This window comes from Camelus ferus, chromosome 12 (genome assembly GCF_009834535.1).
Source record: "Camelus ferus isolate YT-003-E chromosome 12, BCGSAC_Cfer_1.0, whole genome shotgun sequence".
Taxonomy (NCBI): Eukaryota; Metazoa; Chordata; class Mammalia; order Artiodactyla; family Camelidae; genus Camelus; species Camelus ferus.
In genome coordinates this window covers 17,711,917-17,730,933 of record NC_045707.1, presented here as the reverse complement: position 1 = coordinate 17,730,933, position 19,017 = coordinate 17,711,917, and the positions used below count along the sequence as shown (strand labels likewise).

Sequence of the window (19,017 nt, the reverse complement as noted above, 5' to 3'; positions counted from 1 at the left end):
GGGCAGCTGAGGGAGTTTGATAACCGGGGGGAGCTTCTGGACTAGTGTTAGGCTGGGGGTGGGGGGCTGTGTATGTTCCATGGACCGGGCTTGAGCCTGGATGCCCCAAGAGGCAAAGGTGTGCCCCTGAGAGACCTGAGGCTTTGACCTTCCTGGGAACAAGGCATGACTCCAGTTCCAACTAAATGTTATAGAAACTCTTTATTAGACAAAAATAGACTCTTTTTCCCCCCTTTTCATGTGATCCCACTCTGATCTCTCTGCTCAGAGGGGAGGCAGAGCAGGGAGTGCCTTGCTCCCCACCCCTCTCCCCCACCATGCTGGGACCTGCAGCTGTGTGGAGCTGGCAAGGCCTGTCTCCCCTCCAGGGCTGATGTTCTTGTGCAGGTGGGGCTATCCTGATCCCCTCCAGGGCTGCACTGCTGATGCCTCCTCACCCTTCACACACCCATCTCTGCCATCTGCTCACGTGCAAGGTCATCTCATGGGCCCGTCCACTTGGCTTAGCAGGCTGGGGGCAGGGAAGGAGGGCAGCGTCCTAAGCCGATGTCCGCTCCCCATTCCTAGGGGAGAGGCCGGCTCCTGGGTCTCCTGGGTCCAGGGAAGTGAGGGCTGTGGGGTGCTGCGAGGGGTGCAGTGTCAACGTGGGCTCGGAGCTTGTGGCCTTCCTTCATTTTCTCTGGCCCAGTAGAACTTTGGTGATGAAGGTGACGATGGCGCCTGCAGGCTGATCTGGGTCAAGCTCTGCGAAGAGGTGACACACATTCTCCCAGGGGCTTCCTGGCTTCTTGGCCACGAAACCAAAGATCCTAGGGGTACACAGGCACAGCAGGGAGGGGCTCAGCATCACCCCAGGGGCTGCAATGCCAGGACTGGGGAGGAAGGAGGCGCCTGGACGCCATGCTGGGCAGGGGAGACCGCAGTCCCGGGAGGCTTACTTGGAGGTGGTCCCGTCAGGGTTGGTCCATCTGCAGAAGGAGGAGAAGAACTGTGAAGGAATGGCCCCGGGAAGTAGCTACTGAAGGAGGAGCTGGGCTGGGGACTGTGGGGCGAAAGGGCTGGGAGGGAGGGTCACCTCCGGTCCTGAGGGTCAGTGCTGGAGAAGGTGATGCTGTTCACTGGATAATGGCGGCGAAAGAAGAGCCTGTGAGGAGGAGGGTGGGGAAGGTCACACCCAGAAACTAGGGCCCCCGAGCCCACGCCTAGGGTTCCCAGGGGCCAGGCACACATACTTCCTTTGGTTGTCCGTCAGCGTGATGCCCTGGGCTGAGACCTTGAAGTGGACAACGGCAGGTGTCGGGCGGGGACTGCAGCTCAGAGCTGCGGAGCTGGCCCGCGCCACCGCCTGGGGGCCTGTCAGTGACTCGGTCTCCACTGAGGTCAGGTAGAGCACGCTGCAGGCTGTGGGGGCGAGGAGGGGGCTTAAAAAGGCAGATTCTGTGACTGCCCCAGTCAGAGATACTGGAAGGAGGCTCAAGAATCTGCATCCTAACAGGTCCCTCCCCATGGAGCACCCCCCCAGTACAGGGCTCCCCAGATGCCTCTGCCAGGGCCCACCCACCTCAAGGCCCTTCAGTGCCCTGTGCCTGTGTCAACAATGCCCTCCTTGGTGCCCAGGGGGAGGGAGGGAGGGAGAGGCCCGTACCGGCGCCCTGACGCAGGAGGTCTGCCGCTGTGCTCATGTTGCTGGGCACTGGGGCCTCTGGGGCCTCCTCCAGAGGATCTGAGGGAGATGAGAGTGAGCAGCGGGCAGGGGCATTTCCTGGGAGCTGGAGAGCGCCCTCTGCCGTCCCGAGGGAAGGAAGGCAGGCGGGGAGCCAGGCCCCGGAGATTCTGCCTTTGGCTGCAGTGGGCGGGGAGAGGTGGGTGGGCAGATGATAAGACACCCACCTTTGCTGGGAATGCGCAGGCAGCAGGGCAGGGACAGCGGGGAGATGGAGTGCTGGGAGACCAGGGCCGACAGGCTGCCTGCAGGGGAGAGGCAAGAGGATAACTGAGGCGCCCACAGAAACCCCTAGTCTATTCCTCCCTCCTGACACCCCTTGGCCCCCCTGAACCAACCTGACACAGCCTTCCCAGCCCCTGCTTCTCACCAAAGTAGGGCTCGCTGGGGCAGCCCTTGATCTTCACCCCCTTGGGCCCAGTCTCAATGAGAAAATGGCGGACCAGCTGTTCCAAGGGATCCCCTGAGGGAGAAAGGCTTTATCAGATTCCAGGTTCTGCTTCTCCCCTGCTGGGATTCTTCCCAGAGCAGGAAAGGTCACTTCCTGCTTCTCCCCACTAAGAAGTGACCCCACGTTGTCTTGCCTCTGGGACCCCTCCCACCTCCTCCCTTTCTCCCTCAGGTTCGGCCATTCTGTACCTTTCCAGGGCTGGGCGCTGGGTGGGGGTGTAGCCACCTTGAGAGCCAGTCCGTAGGCTCCTTGGAATGAATGACTGTCCCTGATCAGGAATGCCCCAGGGTCCTTGTCCTTCAGCAGGGCGATGGCTGGGGGAGGCGGGAGAAGTTTTCACAGTGGCTGACTGAGCCCCAGGTAGCCCCTCCACTCTGCTACCCAAGCTCCCCAGGCCTCTAGCCCTAACAGAGGTGGTGCCAGCACCTGGGATGCCGCTGGGGGGTTAACAGCGCATTGACAGCGTTAGACCTTGGGCCAGAAGCCCAGAATCAGCTGTTAGAGAGAGGCTCAGCCCAGAGTGGGCCCGGTGAAGACAGGGAAGGATGGACTCCAAAGCTGAGACAGAGCCCTGGAGGGCATGCAGGGGCAGGCTGGCTTCTTACCTTGGTCACGGGACAGGTGTGGTTTGTACCAGAACTTGGACGTATCCTGGACAAACTTGACGTTGCTCTGGCTCTCTTGCATAGGGGGCTCTAGGACAGTGAGGGACTGAGCTTGGCCCTGGGGCTCCCCGGTTTCCAGGCCATGCCCCTCCCTGTGAGACAGGGTTCTCCTGAAGTGGCCCCACCCCCTGAAGGCCTTTATACCTGGGGGTTGGGGGGCATTATCCAGGAGCAGAGGTGCAAAGGTGACATGGTGACTGGTGCCTCTGGCTGGTGGTGATGCCTGCTCTGGGCCCCAGGGTCCTGGCTGTTGCCCAGGCCCCAACAGGTGGCGTTTCTCGGGAAGTGGGGGCTGGGTGGGGCCATTGATGTCATAAGATGCAGCCAGTGGGAAGGCAGGTGTAGGTGAGCTCTGAGGTGGCTCTGGGCTGGCCACAAGCCAGGGCATCTGGGTAGGCACAGGAGTGAGTGGGGACCCATCCGGGCTGTCTGGGGGGTCTCGAAGTCCCTGCCAAGGGGCATGGCGGAGGCCGGGCAGTGTGGTGGGCACAGAGCCCCTTGGACTGGCACTGTCCGAGTGGCACCCTGGGCTTTTCTCTTGAGGCCAGTCATTGGGTGAGCTGGGTGGGGAGGCTGGCGAGAAGGGGCCAGGGGCTGGAGGCTCAGGCCCACTTCTTGCCGGCAGCTCTGGAGCCTTTTCAGCGCCTCCCTGGGAAACAGATGGCACAGCCTCACCAGGACTCAGTCTCTGAGTGGGCGCCAAGGTCGGGGACCGGGTGTCCTGCCGTCGGGTGCTGTAGGGTGGGAGGGAGGGTGGTTAGTAGGGACGCAGGGCCCTGGGTGAGCTGCCCCCCACCCCCAGCCTTCAGTGTCTGCTCAGACGAAGAGGCGTCTGAGCAGCCCAGCCCCACGGCGTACCTCTCCTTGCCCTGGACTGGGCTGCTGGTGTGCAGGGGCGTGGAGGGACCAGACAACTCAGAAGAGGCACTGCCCTGGGCATCTCGGGGAGACCGAGGCAGGGTGCTGTGTCCGCTGGGGCCCTCCCTCCAGGACACTGGCTCAGGCGACTCTGCAGGGAAGGTGAGAAGGGCTGTGAGCCAGGAAAAGTCTCTTCTGTCTGGCTTAGCTCTTTACCCCTGTGCCTTCCCCACCATCTTCCAGAACCCTCCTCTGCCCTGGGCACCCCCTGCCCCAGCGCCCTCACCTGCAGATGCCAAGGGTCCTGCTGGGGCCAGGTGCCCGGGCAGCGGATACCTGTTCCCTCCCTCCTCTGCAGGGATCTCGTAGCTCAGCTTCCTGGATTGGGGGTAGGGCGGGCTGCCCGGGGAAATGGAGCCAGCCCGTGGGGAGTGGGCACCGGAGCTGGGATACCCTCTGCCCTCGCCTGGAGACCCGCAGCTGTGAGGCACCCGGCCGTAGGCCGGGCAGTAACTGGGAACTGCTCCTCCATAGCCGTATGTCACCAGGGCAGGGTACCCTGGATGCCCATACCTGCCTTCAGGGCACATGGTGTAGGAGCAGCCCTCATGCCCTTCCTCGCCTGCTTTGGGTGGCTTCAGGCAGCTGTAGTCAGGCATCGGGGCATGGTGATGCCCGCAGGCAGGCACCAGCAGGGGCAGCGGGTGCCCAGGCCGCACCGGGTGTAAGAGAGGCTTGCCAGCCTCAGTCGCCCACCCCTCTCCGGCCTCCCTCTCCAGCCGCAGCCCATAGAGGGCTGCTGTGGGCACTGCCAGCTTCTCCTCGCAAGCGGGGCATGAGCACAGGGCAGGCAGCCCGGGGTCCTCCAGGATCACCACCTCCCGGTAGCCTGGGGAGCGGTAGCCAAAGTCCCCGTTGGCTGGTTTCCCCAGCTCAGGTGGGTAGGGGTAGGGCCCCTCGGACAGCGATCGGCAGAGGCGCCTCTTCTCCACGGAGGCCTCAGCATAGCCCTGGGGGGGGCCCTCATAGCCTGCATAGGCCAGCCGCCGCCTCTCCAGGGTTCCCTCTGGCCGATAGTAGCCCCCATTGGGGACCCCGCAGGGTTCCCGGTAGCCCTGGCGGCAGGAGCAGTGGCGGCTAAGGCCAGGTCTGTGGCCTGCGTACATTCCGAGGTGGGGGCCTCCACCCGCGGGGGGCTGCTCTTCGTCATCGAGGATGGCCGTCTCGCGCCCAGCTCCCCGGCCCCCACTGGCCACTCCGCAGCCTCCCAGGAGGCGATCGAGCTCCTGCCGTTCAGCAGCCGTCGGGGGCGGCCGGCCAGGGGACTCGGTGGCCGGCTCCGTGGTCAGCGTGGATGAGTGGCCAGAGTCGCTGCTGACAGAGAGCAGCGGGGGTGGAGGTGGTTCCGGAGAGGGCGCCGGCAGAGCCTGGCGGGGGGCCCGCTGCACCTGGGCATATGGACTGCCATCCAGGGGTCCCAGGGTATGGGTGGGGGAGTCTGAGCGGGGAGAGGATCAGGGAGAGAGGGCGGTCAAACGGACAAAAAAGGGAGAGAGATGAAGTGTGTTAAATGAGGGGACAGTGCTGGAGACTCCAGCTCAGGGGATGTCTCCTGGGAGGGGGATCTGCCTGGGGAGGAAGGAGTATGCCCCCACAAAACCACACCTCCAGCCACCCCCAGGTATGCCCCACACACCGTCCACGCTGTCCTCATGGTGCTGGTTGAAGTTCTCATAGGAGTCCCAGCGCACAGCGGGCTCCGCAGTGTTGTAGTCAACAGAGACTGAAGGGTCATTCCGTGGGGTGCTGCCTGTGGAACGGCGCCCGAGGGTGGGGGGTGAGGAGCAGGGAGACACGACCTTCAGCCAACCCCCTCAAGATGCGGCTCTTACCTTTGATCTTCTCTGGGCTGGAGGAGAAGACAAACTCCACGGATGCTTGGAAGGGGAACCTCTCGTCTGTGGGGAGTGGACGGTGAGGAGCCAGGCCCCTGCCTGCCTGCCCTCACCCGCCTGCCTGCCCTCACCCGGGCTCCAGCCCCCACACCACTTGTCTCCCACTCACCAGTCCAGGCCTCGTCCAGCTGATCCTTGGGGAAGGCGAGCCGTGGTCCATGGATGGTGCATGTGTGGAACTGGACTCGGAACACAAGGGTCCGGTCTGTCCCCCGGCTAGCCTTGTGATAGCATGTCACCTAGGTAAGGGGAGGGAGACTGGACTTCAGGCCCTCATGTCCACTTACGTCTCCTCTGTGCTTCCACCTTGGGGGGACTATCTGGTCATGGCTCTGCCCGGCCTCAACCTCAAGGTTACCTCCCCATCAAGGGGATGTCCCTTTTGGCCTCCAATCTGCTTTGAATCCATGGTTTCCCAGAGACCGTGCAGCTGGCAGGTTACATTCCCTGCCCCACCCCCAGGACTCTCCCTGTCACCAAGATCCCCTCACCATGACATCGCCTTTCAGGAGGAGGGCTGGCTCCAGGCTAATGCAAAGCTGCTGGGGACCTGGGCCTGCAACGTGACTGGGGAAGAGAGAGAGGGCAGAGCTGAATCAAGGCGTCCAGGCGCAGGGGTGGCTGTGAGGAGTCAGGAGGGAGCTGGGAGATTGGAGACCGAGCCCTGCCTTAGTGAGAGACCTGTAAGCATCAGCTTCCCCATCTGTAAAATGGATTCTGTGATGGTATTAGTTTTCAGGTGCAGTGGCTGGAGCTAGAGGCCAGGTGTCTGGGGAGGCTGGAGAAACAGGGGCCTTGGAACAGAGCACTCACTAGATTCCTGATGTGTAGACAAGCTGCATGGACTGGTAGATCTTCAGGAAGGGCTGGAAGCCTGGAGGGGCAAGAAGGAGAAGGTGGGTGAGGGGTGCCAAGTGGAGGGGGTTCGGGAGATCATTCCCATGGAATACATCCCAGACGGACGCACCTGTGCCAGGTTCAAAGGCTGGCAGCATGGGCACGAGCACATAGTGCAGGAAGAGAGGGCTGCTGTTCATTCTGATGGAGCCGGACAGCAGACCACTGAAGTAGCTGATGTACCTGGTCAAGGAGAACATAAGCCCCTTCTTCTGGAGATCCTCTTGTGCCATTTCAGCTCTGCACACCCCACCCACCTTCTCCTCAGCACTTCCCTCCCAACTTCCAGCTCACCAGAAAGTTCTTCCTTGCATCTAACCTCAATCCTTCTTGCTGTCTCAGCAAGGTTTTGTACTTGCTGTTCCCTCGGCCCAGACTGCTTTTCCCCCAGATCTTTGCCTCACGCTATAGAGGTGGGATTTGACTGTCCTGCAAGTCTCTCTTTATCACAAGACTCAGCTATATTTTCTGCATAGCACTTGTCATTATCCAAAATGATCTTGTCTATTTATTCACAGATTTATTGCCTTCGACCCCACTAGTATGTAAATAAGCCCCACAAGAGCAGTGATCTTGTTGGTTTTGCATTCTCAGCACTTGGCAAAATCTCTGGCACAAAGTGAACGCCCCATTAAGGTGTGCTGCATGAATGCCAGAACCTTGGCCTTGGTAGCCAGAAGGGAGCTGCTTCTCTAGCCCATCCCCCACCCAGGCTGCTCACCGGCGCTGGGAGGGCTGCAGCTCCGCGGCCACCTTGTCCTCACAGAACTTCCGCATGGTAAGAGTAGCCAGCGCCTGGTCCGCCCTGGGGAGAGCGGGGCCAGTGTGGGGGCTTAGGGGCTGGTCTCCATCCTGGTCTCCCATGTCTAAGCCCCAGGGGAGGGAAGAGAGGTGTGATGCCCCCAAGTCTAGAGGAAGCCCAGAGTGGTGGCAAAGAGAACTAGACACCCCACCTACAGTCACTTTACTAGTTGTTGGACCTCAGGCAATTGTTCCCTGAGTTTTAGTTTCCTCCTCTGTAAAATGGGACAGTAAGACCATGTTATGGGTTGAATTGTGTCCCCCCCCCCAAAAAAAAGATATGTACCTCAGAATGTGACCTTATTTGGAAATAGGGCCGCTGCAGATGTAATAAGTTAGGATGTTATACTGGAGTAGGGCGAGCCCTTAATCCAATATGAGTGGTGTCCTTAGAAGAAGAGAAGAGAGACAGACACACAGACACACAGAAGAAGGCCAGGTGATGACGGAGGCAGAGATGGGAGTGATGCATCTACAAGCCAAGGAGCACCAAGGATTGCTGGCCACCACCAGGAGCTGGGAAGAGGCTGGGAAGGACTCTACCCAGGGTCTCGGTGGGAGTGTGGCCCTGCTAACACCTCAGTCCTAGACTTCTAGCCTCTAGAACTAAGACATTACATTTCTACTGCCTTTTAAAAAAATTATTTATGGTGAGGGGTGGCTAGATTTATTTATTTATTTATTTATTTTTAGAGGAGGTACTGGGGATTGAACCCAGGACCTCATGCATGCTAAGCATGCACTCTACCACGGAGCTATACCCTCTCCCCCATTTCTGCTGTCTGAAGCCACACAGTTTGTGGCACTTTGTTACAGCAGCCCTAGGACACCCATACAGACCATCTGCTGAGAACTGTGGTAAAGTATAAGTGAGAAAAAGGAGGTGGAGAGGTCAAGTTTAGAGTAAATGACACTCTGAACACCAAGGTGGGCTTCAGAGGAGATGGGCTCATCACGGGGCAGCTGGAGGAAAGGTCATTGGAAAGGGGCACTCTGGGGCTGGGGAGCCTCACCCTGCAGAGATCTTGCTGTAGTGCATATAGGCAGAGACGATGACGCCAAGCTTGCCCTTGCTCCCCTGAGGACAAAGAGACAGGGATGGAGGGCCTGCTGGGGCCCCAGACTGAGGGCACTCCAGCTCTGCAAACCCAGGATCCCAGCCCACCTTGCAGTACAGTACGACTACATGCTGCGGGTCGGCGCTGAGCCACGTCTCCATGGCTTTGCAGATGGAGCACAGCTTGTCCAGCGGGGGCGCATGCAGCTCAGGCCAGCCGAAGTCCTGGACCTGACGGGTGCAGGGGTGGAACTGGGGCTGGTGGTCACCAAAGAGAGGTGGGCGGGGGTGGAAGAGGGACAGGGTGTAGGGACCTGGCGACAAGGTCAGGGGCCTGTTGATTGTCCATGACAGCCTTAACACCTTCCTCACCCAGGCAGTGGGTTGATACCATGCTTTGGGGTGTTCCAAGTGACATGTCATATGGGAAGGTGCTTCAGAGAGAAGTAGATGCCAACTGCTACTATTAATAACGAGGCTGGGGGAGGCTCTGTTTAATGGTTTTAATGCCCTCCTACCTTGGGGTTTAGGCGGGTCAGGTCATGTCTTTTCTCTGAAAGGTTGAAGAGCTGCAAATAAAGCGGGGGTGTTAGGAGAAAGTGACCCCAGGCAGTGAGATGTGGTGATACGTGGAGGTAGTGTCACCCGCTGTGACCTTAAGTAAGGGTCTTTCTCCAAAATGAGGAGGTCACCAAGGCCCAGACTAGCTTTGACAGGCCGGTCAGTCGTCTGGGTTCCAGGTTTGCTTTGGCTGCACCCTGGGCCCCGCCCACTCGGGCCCCGCCCCGCTGGTGTGACGTCAGGGAGCAGCCTGGCCCATCTGGACCTCCCAGCCCTCTCATTGGCTGAATGCGGCAGCCCCCGCCCCTCACCAGGTACTTGTCGAGGTGTTTGGATTGCAGCACGTGAGCCAGCTCGCGCAGGTGGCCCCGGTGTCGCTGCTCATCCGGCCGCGCGGGGAAAGCGGCGGCCAGGATCCGTTCTGTCACGTAGGTGAGGTCCAAGTCCCAGCGACGCTCCATGAGCGGGTCCAGGCTGAAGCTCCTGGGGAGGGGGCGAAGCCTGCGTAAGAACGGGGGCGGGGGTTGAGGGGAGAAGGGAGAAGGGAAGGAGGGGAGAGAGGAGAGAGGGTGGGCGCAGGAGGCTGGTGTGATGGAAGGGTATCTGGCCGACTACAGGTGAGGCCTCCTGGGTCCTGAGGGTGGGTGGCACTGCTTAGGTGCGTGGAGCTGTCCTGGAGAGCTTTGCTGGGGCACTACCATGGGCTGATGAGATGTGGGGTCACACCCTGCACCTCTCACCTGGGCAGAGTGCTGCGCTGCTTTGAATGGTTCAAAGACTTGGTAGATCCCTGGTGGATGAGATGAGATGATGCACGTCTTTGTGTGTGCCTCACTCTAGGCTCCCCACTCCAGAGTTCCATGAACTTTTGTCCTCAGAAGAAACCTAGATCCTTATTCCCAGAGCTATCTGCTTCGGCCGCCGCCCCGCTCCCACTCCAGCATCCCCTTACCAGGTGCTCTATGCGCCTCACAGGGGCCGTGTTTCTCCGCTAGAGGGAGATAGGAGAGGAAAAGGGAGTGGTTAGGAAAGGAGCAAGGACTAGTCTAGGCAGGGGAGCAGTGGGGCGGGCTTGCCCGTGGCCCTGTGAGGGCTGTACTGGGCAGGAGGAGAGGGAGGAGTCCTAGCCCCCAGCAGGCTCAAGAGGACAGGAGCAGAGGGCTCAAAATTTTTTCCACTGCCTCAATATGACCACTGTCCACAGCAGTCCATTCAAGGTAACCTCCTGGGGGCCCTCTCTGTGGCTACCAGACCTCTGGACACTGAAGCCAGGTTCCTTGCCTCCCCCACCCCACCCCAGAACACACTCACCAGCTCCGCGGGAGGCAAGGACTGACAGGACGAAGTCACCTAGAAGGAGACTCAAATGAGAGGCTAAGCTGCTCGTGAAATGGGCTCTCCCGGGCTTAAGGAAGGGGCCATCCCTCAGCTTCAGCAAGAAGGTGGAGGGGCTGTTAGCAGATGGGCGCAGGCTGCAGCTGAGGTTCCTCTATTTAAGGGAGCCTCCCCTCTGGCCTCTCGGTCCCCCACCCCCGGGCCCCCCACTTGTTGCTCTTGGCTCTCAGCCCCCTGCCCACACAGACCCCCATTCATCCAGCTGCAGGGCAGGAGTTATATATAGAGCCATGCAGGCAGGCCATGGCCAGGGACGGACACTGGCCTCTTTCACCGGGAGACCCCGCCCTTGGGCACACAGCTCCCCCAAGCCAGCTCCAGAGGCTGGGACCCTCCGCCCCGCAGGAGGAGGACCAGGGCACCTCCCCAGGGATGCGGCTGTCTCAGGTCCCCAGTAGACAGTGAGTGCTATCTACACCTTGCACCTTCTGCCCAGCCTTTCCAGGGCCCAGGACAAGAACCACTCAGGCATCCTGAGGACCCTTCCCCAGAGGGAAGGCACAGCCCATCCGGCTGCCCAGTCTCTGAAATCCTACTCCCCCACCCACCCACCCCACCCTTCCTCCTCCTTATTCTCCTCCTCTTCCCCACCCCCCATCCTTTCGCCAGCTGCAGCCTGGGCACAGCACCAAGACAAACGCTGTCTTGCTGTCCACCCGCCTGGGCCAGGCCTCCAGGGGGTGGAGTAGGGTGGTTCTTAAAGGGCCCAGAACAGCACCCTCTCCCACCCCAGCAGGGGTTCCCCAATGATGAGAAGGGTGGAGGGTTGATGCCAGTTGGCTGGAGAAGCCTGTTTCAGGGGAGGAAGGGACCCCAGTTTCCCTCTGCCCATCAGGTACCCACCTTTGCTTCACATTTTCTGTGTGTTGCCACCTTGCAGACTAGAGGGGGATTGGAGGGGAAGAGAGAAGTTAGCAGGGGCCTACCAGGGCAGTGGAAGGGATGGCCCTCTCCCATCTCTCCAGGCCCTGGAACTAGACCCTGGGACTTCTGGGACTCCAACTGTACTGAGCTGGCTGGAGTAGGGGAGCAGAGGCAGAGTTCAAGGGAAGCACATAGCAGTGATGCACTACTGCTCAGGCCAGGAGCAGGGGAGCAGGGGTAATGTTCTAGGGTGCGTAGGGGTGACAGGGAAGGGAGGGAGGGAAGCCCTAGTCACAGGTCACGTGGGAAGGTGATGGAGAGTCCTGGGTCTCTGGGCTGCTGGGGGTGCATGTCTTGGGGAGCAAGGGCTGTTTGGAGGGGAGGCAGTTCCCCTCGGCTCCCATGTTGCCCAGTCCAGGGGCAGCACATGCAGTACAGTTTCTGTTCTGCAGTTTGCCTGCTGGCACTAGGCGACGCTCTCAGAGTCACAGCATAGGGTCCCTCACCTCGGCATGAGATGCCTGTCCCATCGATGGTCACCTTACAAACTGCACAGACTGGCGGTTTCTTCCGGAAGACCTTCTCCCGGAAGCTGTGTGGCTCAGCTTTCCTAGGCTGGGGGTGGAGGGACAGACAGACAGAGGTGTCAGTTCCCAGTGGGTCCATCTCCAGGACTGGGCCGGGGTCTGAGCACTGTATGGTTTCTCTCTTTCTCCATCCTGATAAAGCTCCCAAACTCATAGGATGCACTTGGCCACAGCTGTTTCCGGGCAGTTGTAGGGCCTGTCCTCAACAGTGCATGGAACCTGACCCTTGCCGTACCCTGGCTGGGTCAGCTCCTCCCCAAGGGCCCCTCACGTGGCCCTGGAGTGTGATTACCCCTGTGGTCACTGCCATCCAAGCCCTAGAGCTTCCGTCCTGGCCGGGGCAGTGCTCTCTGACTCCTCTAGGAAGGCCACCCACCTGTTTCTCCTCCCATCTTGCCCTCCCCAGCTGGAGGTCCCCGTGAAGAGTGAGCAGGGAGGGGGTCCAGACCAGAATGAAGTGTGTCAGTCATGCAGCACCCAGACTGACCCGGCAGCAGGAGGGGCCTGGGCCAGGCCTGCTCCCCTGGCTCCTGCTGTCCCCGTGCTCCAGGCAGCTGACACTCCCTCCTCCCCCCACTGTCAGAACAACATGTTTACTCATTGTGCACCCAGGCGGCAGGCAGCAATTGTGTAAGGAGGGGGCGGTGATGCTGGAGGGAAAGGCATGACATGGGGGAAATATTTAGTTGCCTTACTGCTCCGGGATGTAGTAAGCACCCTGTCACTTGAGGAGGTTCAAGTGGGATTCCAGCATTGAATGGGGGAGAGGGTGGACCAGATGCTCCTGGGCCCTTCCCCCAAACCCCCTCTGAGAGTGCAGTGAGCAAGGAGGCTGAGATGCCCTCTGTGGCTCAAGCCTACCTCAGTCCCATTCCTCCCATCCTATTTCTGGAGACCATTTGCCTCCTTGCCTCCTCTCTTCTACCCATTTTTCTCCTCCCGTGTTCCAGTTCCTGCCTCCCACCCCTACAGTATTGTCTCATGTAGCCCTGAGAGGCTTCTTTTGGGGTAAGGCTGAGAAAATGTGGGGAAAGGCAGTGATGAGGCCTACAGGGCCCCCAGCCTGGGTCTCTTGGCTGTCCCTGAAGCAGCTGGATTAAACCTAACCTGAATTCTTCTGGGCTGGACCAACTTTGCCAGACCCACTAGGAGATTTGGGTGCATTTTGGCATTAATGGCACACACAGATGATGTCACTGGAAAGCACCCACCCCACCCATGTCTAAAGCACTCCTGAGACCTGGCGACCTCCCTCCCTTCCATTATCACCCCTCCCCCATTTCCCACAAACTTCTCAGCCCAGGGAAGCCCTCTGGGTTTCCAGAATAGTACCCAAAAAGGTCCTACAATGATGTAGAGCTGCCTGGATGCAGGGCTGGCCAGGGCTAGGGCAGGGAATGTGACAGGGGAGCCAAACGGGACACCAGGTTCTGCTTTAACCCAAACTTCTGCCACTCAGGCCACAGCCCTGGCCACTCCAAAGTGGTAAAGTAACGAGGGGACATGGGACAAGGGGAGAAGACTGAGGAAGCTGAAATTGGGAAGAGGGTCTGGCCTGAGTGCTGGCCCCCTCCCCCGCTGCCCACACCTCCACCCCTGCCCCTCTTCTGCCCAGCCAACGGGCACTCCTACCCTGCTGGTGGCCCGGCTGCTGTCCCTCCTCCCCAGGGCTCTGAGCAGCCTCTCCACGGGGCCGCTGGACTTCATGGTGTCCGGCTGCCTGGGGTGCCGGCTGGGGGGCCCAAACAATGCTGGGGCCTGGCCCGGGGCTTCCTGGAAGCGGCTTGGCGGAGGCAGCCACTTCCCCTGGGTGGAGAGTAGGCTGTCTGGCTGGTGTGAGAAGCCCAGCCCTGGAAGTGGAGGGGAGTGCAGGCGGGAAGGGGGCAGGTCGTTGCTCCAGGAAGTGGGAGGGGGGGGAGGATGTGGGGGAGGCCAGGAGATCAGATTCCCAGGATCTACCCTGCTGGGAGTGTCAGCCCAGGATCTTTTGCCCCCAACCCGACCCTGCACTGGAGCTGCCCCATGTCCAGGGATAGACCCTATCGAGGGATCTGTGGGATCCTGAGATCCAGTCCCCGGTGGGGCGGGGCAGGGGCGGGGTGGGAATTTAGGTCTCAGTGCAGGACTCAAGGGCCAGTGGGGAACACCACGTCCTGCCAGGCCAGCCTCCCAGGCTCTCTGGGGAGTTCTGAGGGAGGGAGGGAGAGCTGAGAATCACTACCCCAGCCCAGCCCAGGATCTGGAGTGCATCCTGAGGGTCAGGGAAAATGGGACTGAGGGCCAGCTTCCTGCCTCAGTTTCACTGGTAGCAAAGAAGTAGGAAAAGGACAACATGCCTTGCCCCCCTGGCCCCACCACCAGCACTGGAAGGCCACATTCCAGCCAGAGACTGCTCTGCCCACAGGAGTGATCCATTCTCCCACCCCAGCCCTAGGCATTTGAGGCCCATCTCCTGAGAGCTCCCCAGCTGCTCTGCTCCTGACAGTCCTCCACTCACCTATTCCCTGGCTCATTTCAGCCCACCTCTCTGGTCTCTAGACCCTCTTGAGCCCTGCCACTTAGGCCCTCCGCCCCAGACCCTTGGGCTGAGCCTATCTAACCACCCCCCCCGGGCCCCCCAAGCCTGAGTAGTACCTTCATGGCTCTCGCAGCTCGGCCCTCCTTCCTCAGCAGCTGTCCCAGGGCCCAAGGACTGGACAGGAGGCCCCCCTCCCAACACATACTACACCCGCCTCTGCGGGCCTCCTGCCTCCCTCCTGGGAACATGGCCAACTTCCTGTCCCGGGAGTCAAGGGAAGGAGTTGGATTGGGGCCTTGGAAAGAGGGGAGTAATCTTCCAGAAGTATAAGGGGTTAATAGCCTAGGGGTCCTCAGCCCCAAGCCTTGGACAGCAACTCCACCGAGCAGTCCAGTTGCTTGAGAGACTGTGCAATTGTGCTCCGCCCCCCCATTTGCAGGGTATTTACTGAATGTCCCAGGGCTCTGGCAGCTCCCCCAGCTCTGGCTTCTCCCACCAGGTCCTTAGATTTTCCTCTTGCTCGCTCCCTCCCTCCCTCGTGCCCGTCTGGGTTGGTCTCACCCTGCCTCCTCTGGGATGTGCCCACTCAGGGTACTTCCTTCCACCTGTCTGGGCTAGGCCTACCCTGAAGCTTCTTTGAAGCCCTGATTCTCCTCCCAGGTCAGGAAGTCTCTCCCAGAGTACCCTGGCCAGAGGGATGCCTAGCCTGTAACTGGAGAGGGGCACTGCTCTGCAACCCACTCCCACCCCACCAGCCCTGGCTGGGTCCCAGGACATTCCAGGCCCCTGGCCAGTGTGGGCAACTGGACCTGGCCTGGTCCAGTCCCTGAGGGCAGGAGGGGTGTGGTGGTGGTGGGGGCCCTGTCTCCGCTCCTGTTGCAGGTACCCTGACCAGGTCCCCTCTAGCACACTTCTTTCTACTGCTGCTTCCTAAGGGGCTGAAAGTGCCCTCACCTGGCAACAGGCCCCAAACATTTTCCGACCCTCGACCCTCGCTCTTGTCCTTGCGGATGGCTCACTAGCCCCTGTGTTGGGAAGCCAGGGGAGCATGGCTTTGAGTCCCTCCCCATCCTGTGAAGCACCTCTTAAGTGAGATGGAGATGGGAGAGCTCTGAGCCCTCAGCCGGTGCTGACAGGAAAAGCAGCTCCCTGGGACAGGCCTGGGAAGGCCCGGCCAGACCCCTGGGACCCTCACCCTCCTCCTTCCTGGGACTTTCCGGAGCCTGTCAGCCTCTCCCCAGCCTGGCCCCCTCTCACTCCGAAGCCTTGGGTTTGTTTGGAGAAACCCCTCCACCCACACTCCCCCTTCCTGGAAATAGCTGTGGCTGGATGAGCGGCTGGGAGCCCAGCCGCGGAGGAGGGCTGAGGCCCAAGGAAGGAGAGAGGGAAGGAAGGCGGGGTGTGCGAGTGTGCCCAGGGGGATCTGGAGGACTGACGGTAGAAGCCGGAGGGGCCGGGCTGGAAGTGGGGTCAGCCCCAGTTTCCCGCGATGTGAAGTGGAAAAGGAAAGCCCCCCCCACGCACCCTCTCCCACCAGTTCCCGCCCAGGTTCCGGGCCAGCGAGGGGCGGCGCGCGCGTGCGTGGCGGGACGAAGCAGCGCCGGGCCGGCGGTGTGTGCGCCCGGGACGCGCGAAGGCGAGACGCCTGGGCCGGGGAGTGACCGCGAGCCGGCCCCACCGCCTGGTCACCTTCTTGGCCTCCAACTGCCCTTCCCGCCGCGGCCCCCCGAACCCTGGCGCCCCTCACGCCCCCGGCCCGAGCCTGCAGGCACGCGCCCCGCGCCCCCTGGCGACCGCCCCCGGCACTGCCCGCCGGGCCGTGACGCACTGGCCACCGCCCTCCCGCCCGGCGCGGCGCGGCCACTCACCTGCGGGGGGCGCCCGGCTTGGCGGGGGCGCGGCGGGGCGGGGCAGCAGCAGCGGGAGCCCCCGGGCCAGCCCATCCCGTCCGGGCCCGCGCCGAGGGGACGCGGAGGAGGCGGAGGAGGCGGAGGAGGCGGAGGAGGCGGAGGAGGCGGGACGGGCGCGCCACGCTCGCCCTCGCTGCTCCCCGCGCCCGCCCTCTCCTCCCTCCTTCCCTCCTTCCCCCTTCCCTCCTTCCCGGGCACCAATCCCCACGTGCCGCCCGCTCCCCGCCCCCGTCCTCCTCCCTCCTCTCCTCCCCACCTTCTCTCACGAAGCCACGAGCCCAAGAGCTGGGAGGAACGAGGGATGCAGAGACTGGCAGAGACCCTCGGAGACAGGAGGAGACAGAAATGGGGGACGATTTCGAGAGAGATGGACACGCAGAACATAGGGACAGGAAAATCTCAGAGTTGGGGAGAGACCGACCCGGAGGGACACAGGCGAAAAAACTTACGAGCCAGACAGAAGAAAAGGTGGACATAGTTCCAGAAGGCACTCGGCCCCTTCACCGAAGTGTATTTGGGATTGGGCCTGACCCCCAAATCAGGGGCCACCCACCGCCTGGCCTAGTGGAGCTAGCGCCACCTACCCATCGCGGCTTCAGACGAAGACACCAGGTGTTACTTGTGTCCCAAGTTGCTGGGCACCCATCACAGGAGACTTCTCAGGTGCCACCTATTCTCCCCAGGGAACTTACAGCTGAGGACCTTCACGTCAAGTTCAACCTCTCACCCCCACTCCTAAGCCGCTCCAGTCAGCCCATCTACCGCCCTGCTTTGGGGCTAGATTGTCATTCCCGTTCCCTAGGAGAATTTTATGAAGAAAGTCTTCCTCACATTTAACCCAAGTCCCAGGCTTCCCAATGGACATGGAAGTTCATTCTGTGGTCTAACCTCATTCACTTCTTTTGCAGTATCTGGATCTGGTACTGGATAGGAACTTCCTGGAATTGAGCTATGGGTTGTGGGGCTGGTTTGACTTGTACCACCCTGGCGGGGAAGGTAGAGGGAAGAGATGTCTTTGTAGAAACTCAGTCTCCTCCCATTCCCAAGATTCCCAATGTTCTTTAGCAGTGAATACTTCCTGAACCTTTCTCCCTCCCTCACCCTCCCACTGGCTTTTCCATGATGAAAACTAGGGGCGTGGGGTGGTAGCAGGCGGATTCTAAGGAGCCAGTGCCCAGGCCTAATGCTCAATGCCTGCTCAAGGCAGCCAGTACCGCCAGCACTGAGGCCCTCTGTCCCTCCCTGTCTCATTTCTCAACCAGGTCCTTTCTGTGCTCATCTAGCCTCTGGCAAAAACTGGGAAGTCTGGTTCTGATTACCAGGGGGTGGAGCACCTGATTCTAATCCGGCAGCAGGGAAGAGACTGTGAAGCTGCAGATGGTTACAATACAGGTCCCCCAGAGACTGGCATTTGGGAGGGGTGGGTGTGGTGGAGACTGGGGAGCCTTGATCTTACTGCTCTTGACTGAGTTGGTGTCCAATAGGCAATTTCAGAAATTAGAGCAGCGGGAGTCACTGGGGTCTGGAGGAAGGGCTGGGGGATTGGAGTGGAGCTGGGAAGGGAAGAGGTAAAGAGGCACTGGGAGGAGGGGAAAGGCAGGAGTTGGGAGAAGACCTGAGGAGAGCGACAGGGATCAGAGTCTCCTGGGGAAGGGGCAGGGCTGAAGGTCATCCTGTGTATTTTGGCAAGATTTGATTTTATAATCGAAGCACCCGAGGTATGAAAGTTTTTTCACTTCTTTGGAGACTATGGCTAGCTCTTTTAACATCTTGCCCTTCCCAGAGTTCATTAGGGACTTTGGCTGGGCCCTGGGATGCATGCCAAAGGGGTAGGTCCTGATCTCTAAAGGTACCAGGGGAGAGACTGGGACTCAGAGAAGGGGCACTTGATTGGATCCCAGAGCAGTGGGCAGGGCTAGAGCCTCAGACTCATGCCAGTTTTGCTGCCCCTAAGAGGAACTTTTGAGGTTCCAAGGAATTGGGAAAGGGTCCTAAGATGGGTAGCTGAACTTCCAGCTCAGACCTGCTTCTAGCTCTTAATGTGGGGATGGTGGAGGGTGGTGGGGAAAGGAGGCAGGAGGGAAGCTGATGAGGAAGGTTGAGAGTGAAAAATACAGGAGGTGGCTTGGTGGGGGTGAGATAATGTGGCCCATGGGGCCAGCCAGGCATCCTGATTTCCAGCTCAGAGCAGAAGGAACTTTAGAAAGGAAGTGGGGGAAAGGAGGGAGAAAACCAGGATGGTGTTAGTGAAGGTGAAGCAACACCTTAAGGAACACCCTAGGCCCTCCCTGCAGGTTTTCTTACCTTGACTATGCAGAGGGCAGCCCACCTTGGCATGGCAGGCTGAATCTCTCCTTCCATGTTCTGGGGTGATCCCATGTCTGTGACCGAGTGTGTTCAGATCCTTGGGGTGGGGGACACTAGGAGGAAGGCATTGAGGGTGTGGGCTCATCTGGCTGGAAGAGGTCAGGGGAACTTCAGCGGAGGGTTTGGGCTCTGGGAACCAGGAAGGGTGGGGGAGGGGCAGCGCTGCCTCCAGAGGCGGATCTCCTGGCTGAGGACAGAGGGTATATTGTCCAACCGGGAGGTTGCTGCAGCTGGGCGGGGAACAGCACAGCTCGCCTCTTCCAAACTCTTTCTTTTTGGTGAGGTTGGGGGGTGAGGGAAGGCAAGTCCCTCTTCCATACATGTGGCCCTGGGGGCTATGATGGTTGCTGAGAAACAAGGTTTTTTTTGAGAAATAATGCTTCCCAGCAGCAGATGTGTAGCTCTCCC

At 60.3% G+C, this 19,017-nt stretch overlaps 1 protein-coding gene across 11 annotated transcripts; it reads right to left on the bottom strand.

Moving 5' to 3' along the window:
* Window positions 1-182: 182 nt before the first annotated feature.
* Window positions 183-18,697, bottom strand: TNS2 (tensin 2). Of its 11 annotated transcripts, none has more exons than XM_032492927.1 (29): window positions 18,547-18,697; window positions 11,734-11,842; window positions 11,207-11,244; window positions 10,280-10,318; window positions 9,921-9,959; window positions 9,709-9,758; window positions 9,280-9,469; window positions 8,926-8,976; window positions 8,516-8,665; window positions 8,364-8,428; window positions 7,271-7,354; window positions 6,620-6,732; window positions 6,466-6,526; window positions 6,144-6,219; window positions 5,762-5,891; window positions 5,590-5,655; window positions 5,394-5,507; window positions 3,984-5,195; window positions 3,698-3,848; window positions 2,984-3,573; window positions 2,780-2,869; window positions 2,363-2,488; window positions 2,094-2,186; window positions 1,891-1,968; window positions 1,646-1,723; window positions 1,233-1,401; window positions 1,076-1,144; window positions 939-968; window positions 183-809 (listed from the first exon to the last, which is right to left on the bottom strand). In XM_032492927.1, exons 1-29 carry the CDS (start codon window positions 18,619-18,621, stop codon window positions 671-673), a joined length of 4,275 nt encoding a protein of 1,424 aa, XP_032348818.1. In that variant the 5' UTR covers window positions 18,622-18,697; the 3' UTR covers window positions 183-670. The 11 variants fall into 11 exon arrangements, with proteins under 11 accessions (XP_032348818.1, XP_032348821.1, XP_032348813.1 ...); XM_032492930.1 differs by lacking the exon at window positions 18,547-18,697 and adding an exon at window positions 16,201-16,390 and having other exon boundaries at window positions 10,280-10,419; XM_032492922.1 differs by lacking the exon at window positions 18,547-18,697 and adding an exon at window positions 16,201-16,390.
* Window positions 18,698-19,017: the final 320 nt, after the last annotated feature.